Source organism: Triturus cristatus, chromosome 3_1, assembly GCF_964204655.1.
Source record: "Triturus cristatus chromosome 3_1, aTriCri1.1, whole genome shotgun sequence".
Lineage (NCBI taxonomy): Eukaryota > Metazoa > Chordata > Amphibia > Caudata > Salamandridae > Triturus > Triturus cristatus.
The window spans coordinates 667,690,586-667,709,289 of NC_140583.1; the positions used below are offsets into that span (position 1 = coordinate 667,690,586).

The following is an 18,704-nucleotide window of genomic DNA, read 5'->3' on the forward strand; positions in this document are numbered from 1 at the left end:
CCAGATTGCTAATTTGGTGTCTTAGTTTTTATTGGATGTCTTCAAGACCCCGAAACTGTAAAGGTGCTTCATGACTTTCTCATTCCAGGTTAGCCACGCTCTGGAGTGGGTTTGTCCTTGAGCTATTTTAGTCAAATTCTCAATATCAGAGGTAACTGAAATGACTTGGCTTTATCACATTTTGTTCAGTTTATCCAATTCTCCACACACTGTCTTTCACATGATAAATATTATGAGCAGGAGGCCCCTTTTGCGGGGGACTTACTGCACTTTGAATGTTCAGATCCCATTTACCTGTTCTATTCCCACATTCACAACCAGAAAAGAACTTAGGAAGGCTACCAACTTGAACCACAGCTCATCCCAATGGAGGATGATGGAAAAGAGGATAAAAAGGGAAAGGGGGAGTTTGGCATCTCTTTTCTGCAAGCCATCAAAGAAGGAGATTGAAAAGTATGTTCACACTTGTCTATTGTCCTCTTTGCAATTGGAATACCCCTGGTTATTGTCCGATGATGCTCACAGAAGGACCCAATATTTCTAAACAAGTACACCTCTTTCAACACACTTAGGGTTTCTACCGAGACATAGGAAACCATCCTGTCCCTTCCAAGCTTCCTGCTCTAATATCATGGCTATCACTCCCACCACTACTTTTTAGTTCCCAGGACCCACCCAGTCTTCTACCCATTCCAACATATTTTGTAGTTTGTAACTAAAAAGTACATAATAATCCCAAAGTGACTCACATTTCAAAATGAGCTGCTCTATGCTGTCTGACCTGATCAGTGAAGAAAACTTCACTTCATGTTTGTTAGAGTCTGAAAGAGTTTCGAAAAAGAGAATAATTTAAAGTCTGTGAGTCATAGAATAAATTGAAATCATTGGTGGGGACAAACGTTCCGAGTAGTGGCAGGGTCAGATTTATGCTCTATTATGTACAGGTATCTAGTATAAATCACATAATCACATGACAGAATTCGCACGAATGCAAACAAGTGCCTCGCTGAGCTGGTAAGAAGAGGAGAAATGGTCTTCAAGAGTTACACAAATGTAAAGTTTTCAACTGAATAAGCTACTTCACAACTTCCCATCTCCATCTCAGGTGCCAAAACAACGCGTATTTCAATGTCAGAGTTAAGCACCTCCTGGGGACAATCTTAGCATGAACAAGAAAAGAATGTACGAAGCAGGTTAAAATTATAGTAAGACAGACGCGTAAATAAAAGTTTACAGTGGGGATGACAGTGAATAAAGGGTTGATATTGTAGATTATAGATGAGGTGGAAAGATAGAGAATAGAATAGGAGCAGAGGAGGAGATGTGTCATTGCTATGACAGGGATTGGAAGTAGATGGTTATCTCTTTAGGTGGGGTGTCTATACTGCAGTGAGGTCTTGCTTCCAGCTCTTCATCATTGTAAGAAATGGAGAAGGGATGTAACTTGAACAATCTGTATTCCACATCCTTGGAAGAGAGCAGCCGGAGCCTTGACATCTCAAGTTCTTCTATCAGTGTGCTGAACCAGGGTTGTAATCCTGCTTTTGTATGTTCAACTTGAAGTCTTGACCTTGGTCGCCAACTACCCTGGGGTATTGGAGTTGACACTGCCAACTCCATAAACCACATGATAGATAACAACATCTTGACCCCTTCAGACACTATCCATATCATTGATAAAAGTAAGTTCCAAATGAGTAAAACATTACAGACACCTCAATACATTTGGTGGTTCAACATGTATCGAATTCAGCACAAATTATACCTACATCTTGTCATTAAAAAAGTTTAAACAATGGCTTTAACCAGTTCTATGTAGAGCCTTAGAAAGAAACCAAACTGTTATCTCCAAATCCCAGTTCCTAAAAGCAATCGGATAATCGTAAACTAGTTTAAACCTATAAAAATTATGATTCTGTGATGCCAGTCAGTACAGCATAGTTTCTTCCCAAGAATCCATAGCATGCTCTTCCATGTCCTAGGCACCCAACTTAAACTCATGACTATAACACAGTTGTGCAAAGAGAATTATTTCAATGACTTTTTCTATTTTTCTCTCAACTATGCCTGTCACACATTTCCAACCACAAACCAGCATAAACACATCGTGTTTGCAAAACACGCACAAATATATAATACAGTCTGTAGGAAATTGGGCTATGGTTGAGGGGGACCCTACTCAAGCAGCTACCATAGTTCTCAAATTAACCTGTTCTTCAATCAGTCAATCAATCAATCAATCAATCAATCAATCAATCAATCAATCAATCAATCATCAAACATCTTTATTTGGATAATTATTTATCCACAAGAGCTATTTTAAAATGGATAGCATAGAAGAATTCTCATAAATGCATTGTAAAAAGTAATTTAAAAACAGGATAGTTTATACAATATATACAGTCAATGTCTTAGTCCAATTTGTACTCAATATTACGCAACCTGTTCTTAACCCTCTGGTAGCTTGGCACAAACGCAATCAAGCTAAGCTTAGAGGCAATGTGTAAAGAATTTATGAAGCACTTCAACAGAAATAAAGCAAGAAGACACAAGAACAAAAACTCACACCAATTTAGAAAAATAGAGTACATTTTAATCAATTATTTGACACTAAAATGACAAAAATCTAATTAGTGGAACCAGAGGTATGCAATTTTAATGGAGTAGATAAAAATAGTGCTCAAAAATACAAAGCGCCAACTGTGGTTATCTGATTGCCCTGGAACGAGACACAGCCACAAGTTCAGGCCGACCACAATGGAGTTCTGGCAGAATACAAGGACCAACTTAGGCCCGCTGAGAATGAGTGCAAGATCCCACATAGTGGATGCCTCACACAGCAGCAGCTCTTGGGAGCTGCAGGGCTGCGATACGATGTCCTGCATCGAGGATGAGTTACACAGTGGCGGTTCTGAGGAATTGAGGGGCTGCAATGCGTGGTCCTGCATCCAGCGGCATTGTGCAGTGGTGATTCCGAAGAGCTACATGGTCCTGCGTCGGTGATGCGTTGTGCAGCAACAGTTTTGCTGTAGAGCAGCGAGGAGATGCATCGCACTGCTTTGGTCCTGCCCAAAAGACCACTTCTGGGCTGGTAGAGAACTGTCAGGCTCATTTCCAAGAGTCCAGGACTGGGGTGACACCACTTGAGGGGGCAGGACTTACAGTAGTTAGAGTCAAGGTGCAGGGTTCAGTGAGGTTGGAGAGTAAGCACCTGGACACCTAGCTTGCCTCTTGGCTATGGCCGGGTTTTCCCACCCACCGTTCATCCCGCCAACAGAAGCCCCACCCACCCTAGGACTTAGGCCCACAGTATGACCACATCAGTAGGCACCTGGACATCTTGCTTGCCACTTGCCTGAGGCCTCCAGTTCCTGCTTGTTCCAGACTGATCCAGTGAGTGACACTGCTGCTGCCCGGGTTTTTCTGCTGGGGTTTTCTCAACTGAGTTTTCCCACTCATCATTCTTCCCACCAACAAAAGCCCCGCCCACCCCAGGACCTACTTAATACAGGCTGCAGCGCTGCTGTGCTGCTGGCATGCTGGCATGCCAAAGGCAAACCCAACTGTACACCTTTGTGCCTAGACCGTGGCCAGCGCCACAACCCTTGGCCCTACTGCCCCAAATCGCCGAGCTCTACACCTTTGAACCCAGATGCTGCAATTAACACTGCTACTGCGCTGACCCACACACCACGGTAGGACCTTTCACCTGCACCCACTGCCACTGCACACACACCAGCCCAACCCCAAACACACCACAGACACCACCTGAACAGAAATACAAACTTGCATGTGCCCTTCTCAACAGGCTCACTAGGCAAGCATTCCGCTGAATTATGAGACCTCATTACCACCTTCGCGCCCAACATCATCTTCCTCACTGAGACCTGGCTCAATCCCACATCCACCCCTGACATTGCCACAGCAATCCCCGACAGATATAAAATCACTCACCAGGACTGCACCAACAAGCCGGGAGGAGGAACAGCCTTCATCATCAAAGAGACCCTACTGTGTACCACCACCGACAACACCACCACCCCCATGGAACATCTCAACTTCAAGCTTCACCCGCATGACAAGACAACCATCAGAGGCACCCTTGAATACTGACCCCCAGGCCAGCACTCCAGCTTCTACAACACCATTGCAGACTTTATTGCACCTCTAGCCTTAGACTCCAAGGATTACATCTTTCTCAGTGACCTACATTTTCCTATCAAGGAGCACAACAGCAAAAACATTGCACATCTCCTTAACAAAATGAACAACCTCGGATTGACTCAAACCATCCACAACCCTAAACACGCCTCAGAACACACGCAAGATCCAATTTTCATGTCCAACAACTGCGTCAAATACAGCCATGTCACAGAACTCACATGGACCGATCAATCCATCATCCACTTCAGCATCTTTAGCCCCCACATTGCCACTCCCAAGATGACCAACATCCCCCACCAGAGGTGGAACAAAATCTCAGAGAACACCTCGACGGACGCCCTCAACAGCTCCAACCCTGTTACTACCACCAACCTCGAACAGCATCTTTCCCATCAAGAGCAACAGCTAGAGAAAATCCTCCAAAAAGGCCAGCTGGCACACCCAATAACTCAGAACAGTGAAATGGGACAACATACAGTTGGAGAGGAGATGGTGCGCCAGCAAAGACACCTCCGACAGGGCAACCTTCATGATCTCCCTCAACCTCTACACCGCCTGCTGAGGGCAACAAAGAAGACAGCCTCACAAATCAAAACCAATGCCAACAACACCAAGGAACTTAACTTTTCAACATTGTTAAGGATTTCTCTAAGTCGGCTGCCAGCGAAAACAACATCATACCCTCACCGACGTTGTGCAACAACCTCGCCCACTTCTTCCATAGCAAGACCGCAACCATCTACAGAAACTTCGATCCCCAGCCCACACCTACAGACTTCCTAGAAAGATACGCCACCACCGTAACTGACACCAGCCACACACTGACCACCAGGAACATCCTCTCCAACCAGGACACCACCTACACCATGAAATCCATCCACTCAGGAGCACCCATCTTAAACGTCAGAAACCAAAGGATCGGCCAGGAACTCACATCACTACTATCACCACTGCAACATTTCCTGTTGTCTCGAAACATGCCAAAGTCAAACCACTACTCACAAAACTCTTCACTGACCCCAGCAAACTCATAAACTACTGCCCAATCTCCATCCTCCCATTTCCAGCCAAGCTACTGAAAAATATTAGGCATGGGCAGTGAGTATGCGGAGTTCCAAAAAACTCCGCACCACAAAGCGAATCAGAGTTTTTCCTCATTCACCAACATTATATTGGTGAGGGTGAGTGAAGGAAATCCAACGCAGGACCACCTCCCAGTGAGATACTAATGCAGGCGGTCGCGGATGGTCATGTCCGCTCGCGTTGAGAAACCATCTATTCGCGTTGAGGAAGCTGCCACTCGAGTAGAACATCTACTTGAGAGGCTGAAAGAATCAGTCTTCTCTTATGCCGCACATGGTGCCATTCGTGCTGATTTTCCAGCGTGGGACAAACACCCGGCACTAAAAATCAGCCCAAACGGCGTGACGTAAAACACTCAAACGCTTGCGGAACTCCACGTAGAGCGGCATCGTTTTTTGGTCACTTTGTGGAGTTCCACATAGCATAACTCTGCGAACTCTGCCATGGCCTACAAAAGATCCACATCAATCAACTCATGACACACCTGGAGCAGAACCAGCTACTCAGCGCCTCCCAATCTGGCTTCTGCAGCAATCACAGCACCGAAACCGCCCTGATCGCAGCCACCGACGACATCCAAACCGCCCTTGACCGAGGAGAAACAGCAGCTGTGGTCCTCCTCGACCTCTCAGCAGCCTTTGACACCATATCCCACCACACGCTGATCGAAAGACTCCACCACATCGGCATCCAGCTCTACCCACCTATCAAGTCAGAGAAGGCCCATCCTGCCAACACCTTTCACCCCTTTGTCTCATGTATGGGAGCCAAACACACATTCCGACTGCCAGTTACACTTAATCATGTGACCCAGGATACAGGCTGCAAGCACCAAATGGTTGGAGCAAGAAAATACTAACTTTCTAAAAGTAGCATATTCAGAATTGTTACTTAATATCTGACTTTACCATTAAAGAGGGTGTTACATTACAATTGTTTAGACACCAAACTCAATATTCCTACCTTCTCCCAATTGAAAGTTATTACTTATTAAATGTAATAAGGTAACCCAATCGTATCCTGTGAAAAGTAAGCCTTTCAGTAATGAAAACCTAATTTGATTTGTTTACTGCAAGGTCAGGTAAAACTCAAAAGTATATGCCCAACCTTTTAAATACACTGCACCCTGCCCTATGAGCTATTTTGGACCTATCCCTAGGAGTGAAATATATGTATTTAAAAAGGATGTTCAGGCATGGCAAAAGGTTTATTTTGCCAGGTCAAAATAGTAGTTAAAACATAACATGCGGGCTGCAGTGGCAGAGCTGAGGCATGTTTAAAGGGCTACTGAAGTGAGTGGGAAAAGGAGTGCTGTAGGCCCACTAGTAGCATTGAACTCACAGGCCCTGGAAACATGTAGTACTACTTTACTAGACACTGACAAGTGAATTAAATATGCCAGTTGGGTGGAAGCCAATTTCACCATGTTTAAAGGAAAGAGCACAAGCAGCTTAGCACTGAATAGCAGTGGTAAAGTGCGCAGAGTCCTAAAGGCCAACAAAAACAGGTTCACAAAACAGGAGGGGTGTATGCAAAATTTGGAGGTGACTCTCCAGAGAGGGCCTAGTCCAACACCTGCCAATGTGTGAAATAAATAACAGTATAAATTCATCAGCGATACAAATAAAATGCAAGAACCAAAATTGCTATATTTCTGTGGTTAAAACATGTTTAGTTTGGGGGGCGTGGCTGAACAAGATAGCTGCACATTAAGAGAGCTCCACCACCCCAGCCAAAATCACAAGAATATCCTCAGTACTATTCTCCATCGATGAACCACAGGCTGTGTGAAGGAGGCCAAAGCATAAGTAGCCCCCAGAGGGAAAAACACTGTAAAGCAGCGGGACCTATTATGGCTGGGGGATCAGGAGCATGACCTGCTGGATTGCAAGGTTGACAGTGGCCTACCCAGTACAGCATGTCATTGGCCGTTGATGGCCCACTAGATGGAGGGGTGGCCCCAAACCAAGAAGCAGGCACTGGGAGGCCCACCTAGATGCTGGCACCCACCAGCAAGTTAAGGCTGTGAGTGACAGGTCCCCCTCCAGCAGGGCAGAAACCCCGGAAGACAGGAAGATGCATGTTAAGGAGGCCCGAAGGAAGACTTTCACAAGGCTGGTGCGATGTCTGTAGTCAGTGCTTCCCCCTCCTCTCTTTGCACTGCCATAAGGGGTGCTGGGAGAGAGCATCCTCATGCCCGCCTGCCTGTCTGGGATGAGGGAAGGGGGCCCTGAAAACTTTAGTGAGGCCTGGAGGAGGTGAGGGCCCCACCCAGTGCTTGGAAACCTGCTGCTGCGGGGTGATAGGTAGAGCGGGTCCTGGTCTTCTGGGGCTGTGGGGCTGTGGGGCATGAGGGCTCTAGCGAGGGACTTGCTGAGAGCGGGGGGAATGGCCAGGCTTGAGCCACTGGCTGCAGCGGGGGCTGGAAAATGGCTGGCTGTCAAGTTGAGCCTCTCCCTTTATTTCTGTGTGATGCGGTGCATGAGAAAGGCGAACCCTGCAGCTTTGAGACAGACTATCCATGAGGGATGGGGGACAGTAAAACTGACAGACTGCAGAGGAATGGATAAGCTTGAGCGCTGACAATTCCTACACTATCGGGCAGGCGGCGGTGATTGATGCTCCCTTTTCATCCCGGAGGCTCCAGTGACCCCAAGACCAACCACTGGACTCCCCTGTGGCGGCTGGGAATATCTGGGCCACTATGGTTTGCAATGAGGGGGGGAAGGCAAGCCAGCAAAGCAAAATGGCGATATCTGTGGTCCCTAGACACCCCTCACCCATTTGACCATGCCAGTGGAGGTAGAAGGGAAGGTAGTGCAACAGGAGATGGCCGATGAAGTGCACACTCAAGGACATTATGGAGGCACCAGTGGGGTATGTAATTCCCTCGAAAGCAAAATAGACTCAATCACTATGGAGACTCAATCACTATGGAGTGGACCTGCGAAAAACAGGTGAGGAAATGCAGCCAATAGACAAGAAACTGTCATCCCTGCGAGAGGAGGTCCAGAAACTTAAGGAGCAAGTTGACAGCCAGTTGAAGGACTATGATCGTGTACAGACGAAAATGGAGTACTATGAGGGATCCCTGAGAGAGCAGAGGGCTCCATTGTAGAGCTGTTGTTGGAAGACTCCATCCTTAAAGTCCTGAAAACTATTCCTTTCAAAGTTCTTCTCGAATGAGGTGCTCAGGGCCTCTGTCCCCCGCTGTGTCTCGGTGTGCCGCTGTGCACTTTCATTGCACGCATCTACAACAATAGAGACCAGGATGCAATCCTCCAGGTGGCAAGATTGCGGGATAATTTATCATGTGAGAATGCGACGGTCTGGCCTTTCCGGATTTCACCCTGAGGGTACAACGACTATGATGCAGTTTCGGAAGTGCTGGCTCAAGGACAGGAAATTGAAATACATGATGCTCTTTCCAGACAAATGGCAAGTGGTGGCAGAAGGGAAAACGTGGCACTTCAACACACCATCTGAGGTATGGGAGTGGCTGAAAGGTTGAAGACTGGCGAGGTGAGATCGAGAGGCGCCAGATCGAACAGATCAGGAGAGCGACAAGCTGGGGGAATCACACACCGTCAAGGGAGTCAGCCCTCGAGAGACTTACCGCAGTGACCCACATTTCCCAGAGGCCTCCCTGTATGAGGGGGAATGAGGAGAGACCCAGGAAGACGGTTGGGGGTCTGATGCATGTCCAGAGGGGGAGGGGTGACCCGGCAGGACCATAACCTATTGACTAAGACGCTTAGGCCCGGATTTGAGAATCCGGGCCTAAGCAGACATGACTGATACCAGAGAAGCTGGGAGACTACCATGAGGTAATGCTAGACAATGACACTGGTTCACTGATGAGAAGCACTATGATTACACTTGAGGGGGTGGTGTTGTGATTGGCGAGGGGCACTTCTGATTGTTAGAACTAGTAATGTTTGGAAAGTTTTGGGGGGCAAAAGGCACTTTTCATGTTTCACGAGCAGCAAGATAGTGTCCTGCTCTGAAGGGCGGCGGGGGTGGAGTTGTGGGGGAGATTTTAGGGTTATTCAAAGACAGCCAAGTAGATAGGACCCACTGCGTGTAGCAAACCCACCCGCCTTTGGACAGACCCCGTGGGGTGCACACCACTTCAACACAGCTCCAGTATGCATACCACTAAAATGAAAGTACTTTTCTGTAATGTCAATGGTCTGGGAAGTAAAATAAAAACGGGAGTGGTCACACGATATCTGAAAAGGCAGGGACTGGATGTAGTGCTGTTGCTGGAAACTCATCTACAAGGCAACTCCTACAAAGTGCTGAAGAGACAGGGGTACAGAGTTCTGGTCCATGCTGGCTTTACTACAGACTCAAGAGGAGTGGGGATCCTGATCTGTAGGAATACACCCTATGCCCACAGTAAGAGCTGGCTTGCTTATCAAGGCCACTTTGTGGTCTGCACAAGTACCTGGGCTGGGAAAGTGATGAATATTTGCTCACTATATGTGCCCCCAAAATTTCATGCCTCCACCCTCCGAGAGGTTGGCTCTTTGCTACTGTCGCTGGGGCTACTGGCGCCGGGGGGTGACCTTGATATGGTGATGGATGAGCAGACAGACAGACTCATAACATGAGCGGAGGAAAATAGGCAGAGCCCCTTGGCCCAGTTTGCGAAGGCTATGGGACTGCTTGATAATTGATTAGGACACTATCCTGTAGATAGACAACACACCTTCTATGCCAGAGTCCACCAGAAATAGACTGAGCCCCTGGGTGCAGTTTTCAGTGGCTATGGGACTGCTGGATATTTGGACAGGACACTATCCTCTAGATAGACAATACACCATCTACTCAGGAGGGGAGCGCACCACTCCTTCTCAAGGATTGATTATTTATTGACACAATGCATGTATGGGGGGAGATTCAGGAAAGCAAGTGTGCTAGCTAGGGGCATTTTGTTCACTCCCCAGTATGAATGGAACTTGTGGGACGAAGCGGGGAGGGTGAGGGTATTGGATCCTTGGTACCTGAAGGATAGACAAATTAGAGACAGTTTATGAAAAATAACTGAGGAATACTTTGCCGACAACGGGGTCTCAGTGCACTTCGGAGTCCACCATGTGGGAGGCATGCACGATGGTGGTAAGGATACACACACTTTCTCTGATGGGGGCATAAAAAGAAGAGGAGGGCACACTTGGGCCACTTAGAATCCGAGGTGCTAGGCCTGGAGACTAGGGTGGGTAATTTGGCGGATGCCAGATTGGTCCATCAAATGAAACTCAAGCAACGGGTTCAGTGACTAAATATCGAGGGACAAAATATCGACTATACAAAAAATCGACACTAAAATATCGAGGGACAGAATATCGACTCCCTATCTACAAACAGGTAAGTACTAAAATATCGATTCCAAAATATAGACTGTCAAAATATAGTTAGCCAAAATATCGAATTTTTTAAATGTATTAAAAATAATATAAAATTAATTAAATATTAAAAACAATTAAATAAAACATACATAATATAATATAAAATAGCTTAAAATGTAAACATAATATAAGTAATTTAAAAAAGTCGTGATTTTGTTGGATACTGAGAGCGTAAAAATTACTATTCCCACTCCAGTGAGTGCAACAGTAGGGAAAGCGTTGGATAGCGTAGGGGTAAAAATTACTATTCCCACTCCAGTGAGTGCAACAGTAGGAAAAACGTTGGATAGCGTAGGGGTAAAAATTACTATTCCCACTCCAGAGAGTGCAACAGTAGGGAAAACGTTGGATAGCGTAGGGGTAAAAATTACTATTCCCACTCCAGAGAGTGCAACAGTAGGGAAAGTGTTGGATAGCGTAGAGGTAAAAATTACTATTCCCACTCCAGTGAGTGCAACAGTAGGGAAAACGTTGGATAGCGTAGGGGTAAAAATTTCTATTCCAACTCCGAACAGTGCAACAGTAGGGAAAGCGTTGGATAGCGTAGAGGTAAAAATTACTATTCCCACTCCAGAGAGTGCAAAAGTAGGGAAAGTAATGAAATAAATTAAATATAAGATGACATTAATTATCAATACTGATAAAAAGTTAATTAAAAATAATTACCAATTAATAACAATTAATTACCATTTAAAAATATTAATTATTAATTGATAAAAATTGAATACCAATTAATAATAATTAATTACCAATTACAAATTAATTATCAATTATCAATACACATAAATACAAAAATTAATATTTACTTTATTACAATTAATTTACTTCCCACCCAATTCCCCTACAAACCCACAACCCACTCCCAATAATAAAAAATACAGTTCACATTATTATCAATTAATCAATTAATAAAAATATTTTTGCAAATAATAAAAATTATTTAGCAATTCATACAAATTATTTACCCATTTTTACAAATTTCTTACCAATTATTAATTAATTATCAATGAATTATCAATACACATAAATAAAAAAATAATTATTTACTTTATTACAATTAATTTACTTCCCACCCAATTCCCCTACAAACCCACAACCCGCTCCTATTAATAACAAATACAATTAACATAATTATCAATTAATCAATTAATATAAATTAATTACCAATTAATAAAAATAAATTACCAATTAATAATTAATTATCAATTAATTAATTATCAAAACATATAAATATAATTAACATTTAATTAACCATAATTAAATTACTTCCCACCCTATTCCCCTATAAACCCACAACCCGCTACGGAATTAAATTACGCAATAATTAAATTACATAACATTAATTTGTTTAAATAAATTAAACATACATTACAACAATAGTACATCATTTTAACACATATACTACCACACATAACACAAAAAAAAATTCGATCTTATGGTAATCTATATTTTAAAATTCGATATTTTTAAGGTCTATATTTTGGTAATCTATATTTTTAAGGTCTATATTTTGGTAATCGATATTTTGTACCCCAATTTCGATATTCTGACCTATCTATATTTTGTAGAGTCGATATTCTGTCCACTCTATATTTTAACTTCGATATTCTGGGCAGTCGATATTTTGGAATCGATATTTTGGGTGTTTACCGAAAAGAAGGGCACGTTTGCTTTTTTGGTCACCCAGTGCTGGTTGTATGAGACAGGGAATGGATCCAGAAGGCTATTAGAGATTGTGCAGGGAATTGGGTGGCAGCAGTGGAAACGGAGACTGGGGACCGAGCCACAATGAATAGAGACTTGGGAAGACTTTTGCTGAGTTCTACGGCAGATTGTACACCTCCTCCCAGGCCCAATCACAGGCAGATGTTTGAGAGTTTTTAGAGGACATAGAACTCCCAGTGCTCTCGCCACAAAACAGACAGATGCTGGACACTGATTTCTCCTCTAGGGAGATCGAGCAGGCAACCAGGAGAGTACATTCTGGCAAAGCAGCGGGACTGAATGGTCTGACCTTTGAGCTATACAAAGGGGTGGTGGGGAAGGTGGCGCCTCATCTCCTGATGTTTGAGAGACTAGGTAGTGTGGCATCCTTCTGTTCGATCAGATCCTGGCAACCATAGTGACGATTCTGAAGAAGGGCAAACCCCAGTATAAATGCAGCCTCATAACGGCCAATGTCACTGTTGAATGCCAAAGCTATACTGGCAATTCTGCTGCCTACTAGATTGAAAGGGGTGGCGCTTGACTTGGTACACCCCCACCAGTTGGGGTTCATGCCCAGCAAGGGAACCAGACTTAATCTGCGAAGACTCTTTGGCTGTATGGTCTATGTGGAGTGACCTCATAATCAACTTTGATTCTGTCCCATGATGCAAAAATGGCTTTTACCTCCCTGGAGTGGTCCTTTATGTTTGGGGTCCTTGAGCAATTGAGGTTTGGCCAAGAATGCCAGAAGAAGGCCATTTTACTGTGTAGTCAAACCGTGGCACGGGTCAGAGTAAATGAGGAGCACTCGGAAGCTTTTCAGCTTCACAAGGGGACGAGACAGGCATGCTCTTTGTCACCAGTGCTTTTTGCTGTGGCCCTAGAGCCTCTTGTGGCATGGATCCAGAAGGATGGGCTGGTGCCGGGCTGAGGTGGGATGCATCTTGAGATGAAATAATCTCACTTTTTGCAGATGATGTGCTCCTTTACGTGGCCTAGCCAGACACCACGATACTGAGACTCTTACATATATCCCAAATCTTTGGCCCGTATACTAGATACTCCATCAACTGGGAGAAGTCCTACCTCTACCCACTGTCTAGAGGTGAAGAGGCAATTCCTAGAGGCCTGGCACTTCAGACCACGCTTAAGGACTATCAGTACCTGGGCATCTGTGTGACAAGAAATGAGGAACAATTCATCAAGGGTAATCTATATTACCACCTGGATCAGTTCAGGAATTATGTTACATTTTGGAGGACTCTGCCCTTGTCTCTCTTCGGAAGGGCAGCAATGTATAAAATTATCAAATTGCTGAGTTTATGTGCCAAAGAATACTCCATATAGGGTGCTGGAGACTTTCCTCCGGCTATTGGAGAGTGAGGTGAGGCTCTTGTTGTGGAATGGCAAGGTACCCTGCATAGGAATGGCAAAAATTATAAGGGGAGTATACGACAAGGGATAGCCCTCCCGGATGTCCAGAGATACTATCGTCGGTGCAGCTGATTTTTGCTAATGACTGGGTCTAAGTACTGCTTGCACAACCCGCGTTGCGGGTAGTCAGACACACAATGTGCAGTAGGGGATAACTGACAGTTCTCTATAGATACCGACAGCAGAGCCGGCTCCCACAGCACACACACAGTCACCAGGGTCACCAGGGTCTGGACACAGGCCATGTGATACCTAGGCTGGGGCAGAAACTGACTAGGGAAACACCCCTATGGGACAGTGATGCTCTGAAGGAGGAGGGCAGATTGGAAGGCCTTCGTCCATGGAATACGATTGGTATATACACACTGGGCAACGTCTGGGATATGCAAGGACTGAAGTCACTGGAGACACTCTGGCAGGAATATAGCTAGGTGGAAATTGAGGTGTTCTTTTACCTGTAAGTACGACACGCCCTGACGGCACACATCACTAACAAAGATATGATCAAAGACTCCTCATCCCTGGAAGAAAGGGTGCTAGGGGAACCATTAACTAAGAAAGCAGTCTCCCTAAAATACAGGAAAATAATGTCCAATTCGCCGGAGAGAAGGACAAAGCTAAGGACTGACTGGGAAAGATACATCAACTCACTTGAGGTTTGAGAGTGGGAGTAGGCATCCAGGCCCGAGGATGATAGCGATAAGGGCTGGGTTCCGTCTGGTGCCGCTGCGTTTGCTGTACAGGGCATACCATACCATGGTAGTCCTCTATAAAATGGGAGGGGCGGACTCCGGTGGGTGCAGCAGGGGATGCGAGGAGGTGGGGAATTTCCTGCACACTGTGTGGTCTTCTGAGAGAATACAGCCCTACTGGATAGCGGGTGAAAAGTAGAAAATAATGTCAAGAGGCTGATAGTAAACGTGTGGGGGGATGCGGATCCTCTGCAGTACACCAACCTGCTGCTAACGGTGGGACTGGCAGTGGCTAAGAGGAACATTGCCAGAAGTTGGGGGCACATGATGCGCTGGACCTTCAAGCATGGGCAGAGGACATGGATTGGTGTATGATGGCAGAGAAACAGGTATATGCAGGACCTGAATGCCCCTAAAAATGGGAGAAGGTGGGGAAGCCATGGCGAAGAGACAGGGGCATGGATGTGTTGACCTCACTGGGACCAGAGGAGAGTATGCGGAGGGGCTTGCTGATTGGAGAAGAGTTGGACAGGCGGGTCAAGGAAATGAGATTCGATCTTCATGGATGAGGGACATTTCCAGGCTTACAGAGGTGGGGGCAACAGTCGCTCTCGATGATTGTTTACATGTTAAAACTCAATAAAAAGATTTAGAAACATGTTTAGTTTGGGGGTTTCAGTTTGTGATTTGTGTGAACTACAGATACGAACACTTCATGTGGACCATACTTTCAGGGTGGTCCAAGAGAATACCACCACCAGGCCCTTACTTTAACACTGGACATCCCACTCTCTCCTAGTTGTCTGAGGTAAGCTTGATTCAGTCCATGAAAATGTTTCTAAATCTGGACACCTTGGGCTAGAACTTGAGGAAGGGAGAAGCGTTACCTAAGAATGCCACGGCTCGTTGATTTTGTTTGACAGCTCAGCCTGCGTCTACATCTATTTATCTAGGTTTTTCTCCACAACAACCGTGATCCTCTCCAGAATTACAGGAAGTTGCACTTGATGCTCAACTATTGACTCGTACTGCAATGACTTGGTCACAGCACCTGAGGGCATCATCTAGCTGATGTTACCCAAATAAGTCACCTCTTGCCCCTGCTGTTAATTTTGTAAAAAAAAAGTAGCACAGGTGAGCCCTGAAACTATTTTATTGAAAGGCGGTGGTAAGTTTCCTGTATTTAAAAGAGAAGAGTCAGGGCCAGGTTCAACGTTTTAGAGCACCGGTGGGGACGCTAACTTCTAAAAATAACGCGTCATCAATGGTGTTCCAATCCACCAAATGCTTATTTCTAAGCCAGTAATAAAAAAATAGCCCTGCCCACTTCACACAATTGGAAACATAAACAGATTGACTCCCTGATTCGTAGTAACATCTCTTTTGTTAATATTGGTCAACCTATCCAATCACTTATAAATACATGTATGTTGCTCTAACAACTATAATCCCTCCACCCGCCATCCCTGGTTACTCTATTGTTTTCTCTTTTTTTTACAGATACACACAGCAGAGTACGCCTTATGTCAGAAGAAGAGGATGATCCCCTTAGCTCTTATATTAATGCTAATTATATACGGGTAAGTACAGCAAATATCAATATATGGTACTCTTTTTGTCTTGTACTAAAAGTAGGGCATTTCATTAGGCACCATTAGTTCATTCATTTTCTCCTATAGATTATTTAGGCATGACACTTTCCCAGCCCGCTCCCAAAGTTTCTTCGATGCCAACAATACACCATATACGGTTTCCATGCCCCCACGGTTTTCACGGGTTGGCCATCTTTGGTGTGCATCTGGTGACATTAATTACCTGAGAATTCTGAAAACACTAAGCAGACCATGATACTTTGATAAACATTACTTATAAATTCAGGCAGCATATTTCCCGTTAGAATGTACTGACATGTTAAGTGAGTAAGTCTAACTGGAGTCTACATTTTCTAACAGCATGGCTCAGACATTAATTCCTTTCATTCAGATCACAAATTGAGATGTAGCAAAACCAGCTTGCAAGTCCTTAAGGACTCAGAGAGCCATCGGAAAATGTCATAGCTAGCCTCGACATCTATAGGAATGAAGTGTTCATTATGGTAAGATAGGTCCTCCACACAATTGTGTATTCTGATTGCTGAAAGATGTGTTTGTAGGATTCTAAGGAATACCATTTATATTTACGCACTTACGTAAGAAATTGCATGTGCACATTAATCTGGTGTCATAAGCTAGTATGGTTTTACCCATTAAACAGTTTAAATAATCATCATCTCAGTCACACAAATTGCCTACAGTGGAACACCCGCCTCTAGACCTTTAATACCTAGCCCGTAAGACCATGATTCTGTCAATGTGCATGGAGTGTCCTGCTGTCCACCCACAACTTCAGCTTTGTGTAATGCCGAGCAGAGCAGAGAACTGAATCAACACCAAGTGGACTCCCCCTACCTTTTGCACAAATGAGAGACTACAGAAGTGGCCCACAGCATTTTTAAATAGTAGACTGCCAATTCTACAAGACCTTTCTGTGGCAATCTGATTATAAGGCTTGGCATCAATATCCCACAGCTTCGTTGAACTGTTCAAATGTGTATGTCTGCGTTATTGTCAGTGTTATAAATGGTGAACTGTTTCAAGCAGCTTTCAAGGATACATTGAGAAATAATTGGCACCAAGCATGAGAACCCATGTACGCCCTGCCCATGTAAGCATTGGGTCCTGCCTGCTTATTCTGTATCTTCTTTATGCTTCATGCACTATACAAAAGACAGAGTTATTGGCTTTGTCATAGCTGTTGCCATGTGTGGTAAATATTACACTTTTATACTATATTTAACTTGGATTATCAAGCAGAGATCACTGTAGGCCACACACTGACCGGTGTCTACTCCAATGGCTATTTCTATTGAGCTAAAGACTATTTTTCCTAATTATTCAACCATTGCCCAACCCAGAGTCAGTGGTTTGGCTTGTTTTGACCTCTTTATATATTGTTATTTTATTTCATGTTAAGATATGTTGCCTACAGGATGCTCAGGGGTCGGTGCTGCAAGCACCCACCCAACTATTTCTGTATGGCTTATGGCCCAATAACTGCATCAACTCAATTAATTCCATATATTTCTCTTATTGATTGGCAGATAAGCTCCGCTACTCTTAGGGCAGTCATAGAGCACGGGCACAGTTAAGCCCCATCTTAACTCAGACACATTTGTATATGTATGAGGACGATACCTAAACCCTCCTCTATGGCAGTCAATATCTTTTGGAATTTCTTGGAGGATGTTAACATCTGAATGTGTTCAAACCTGCTCAAATTCACTAGACCAGAATTAGAGACGTTGCTTACCCAGTTTTACTTGTACCATTCGTGGCACTCATGGGCAAACCATGTTTTTTCCATTTTCGGATGCAGAGATAATAACTATACTTGTTTCTTCCCATTAACTTTTCCTTGATAAAGGTGTTTAATGACAAAACCTTGCATAAACAAAAAGGACAACCTTGCATTCCTTGGTTCCTACGTATTCATTTAGCGATATGTCCATTGAGTGAGGGGAAAAACAGCACAATCAGTTGTCTACAAACAATGAGAGCATTCAACAGTAAACATAATTCAGGGAATGAATGAACAAACTATGAAATACAAAATATATTTGACCATGGCTTGTTGGAGAATGAGTATTGAATCACATCCTCACAAAAAAATCAAAACACCTTAGGTATACCATAGATTTTAATGGAATGGCGCAATATATGTAAAGTGGGAAACACCTGAAGGAAATGTGGCATCAGACTGGCGAGGTAAAAATCAATCTGGCTACATCTATTATTTTCTCACTGTTAGACCTGTCAACCTTAGGGTGGTCTTCCCCCAAACATTTTGCCTGCTTGCCTCAAATGTTGCTGAATTTGTTTTGTTGGCCTTAGGACTCTGAGCACTTTACCACTACAAATCAGTGCTAAAGTGCTTGCGCTTCACCCTAAAACATGGTTTGATTGACTTATCCACAGTTAGCATGTTTAATTCATCTATAAGTCCCTGGTAGAGTGTACTACATGTGCCCAGTGCCTCTAAATTCAAAGGCCTGACTTTGGAGAATCTCTTCTTTGGCAACACGAGGAGGAGGAGCCAGGCAGGAGCTCGGCCCCGGACTCGTTCAACCAGCAGCACTACCCGGCTCCACCCGGCCCTACCCCGCATACCCGCA

The 18,704-nt window shown here is 44.4% G+C and overlaps 1 protein-coding gene across 1 annotated transcript in view; it reads left to right on the forward strand.

The window, feature by feature from the left end:
• The window catches only part of PTPN5 (protein tyrosine phosphatase non-receptor type 5), a 542,249-nt gene that overhangs the window by 438,952 nt on the left and 84,593 nt on the right, over window positions 1-18,704 (forward strand). The window contains exon 8 of the mRNA XM_085644723.1: window positions 15,995-16,074. Coding sequence (XP_085500849.1) covers window positions 15,995-16,074 — 80 coding nt within the window. The remainder of the gene's footprint in view (window positions 1-15,994; window positions 16,075-18,704) is intronic.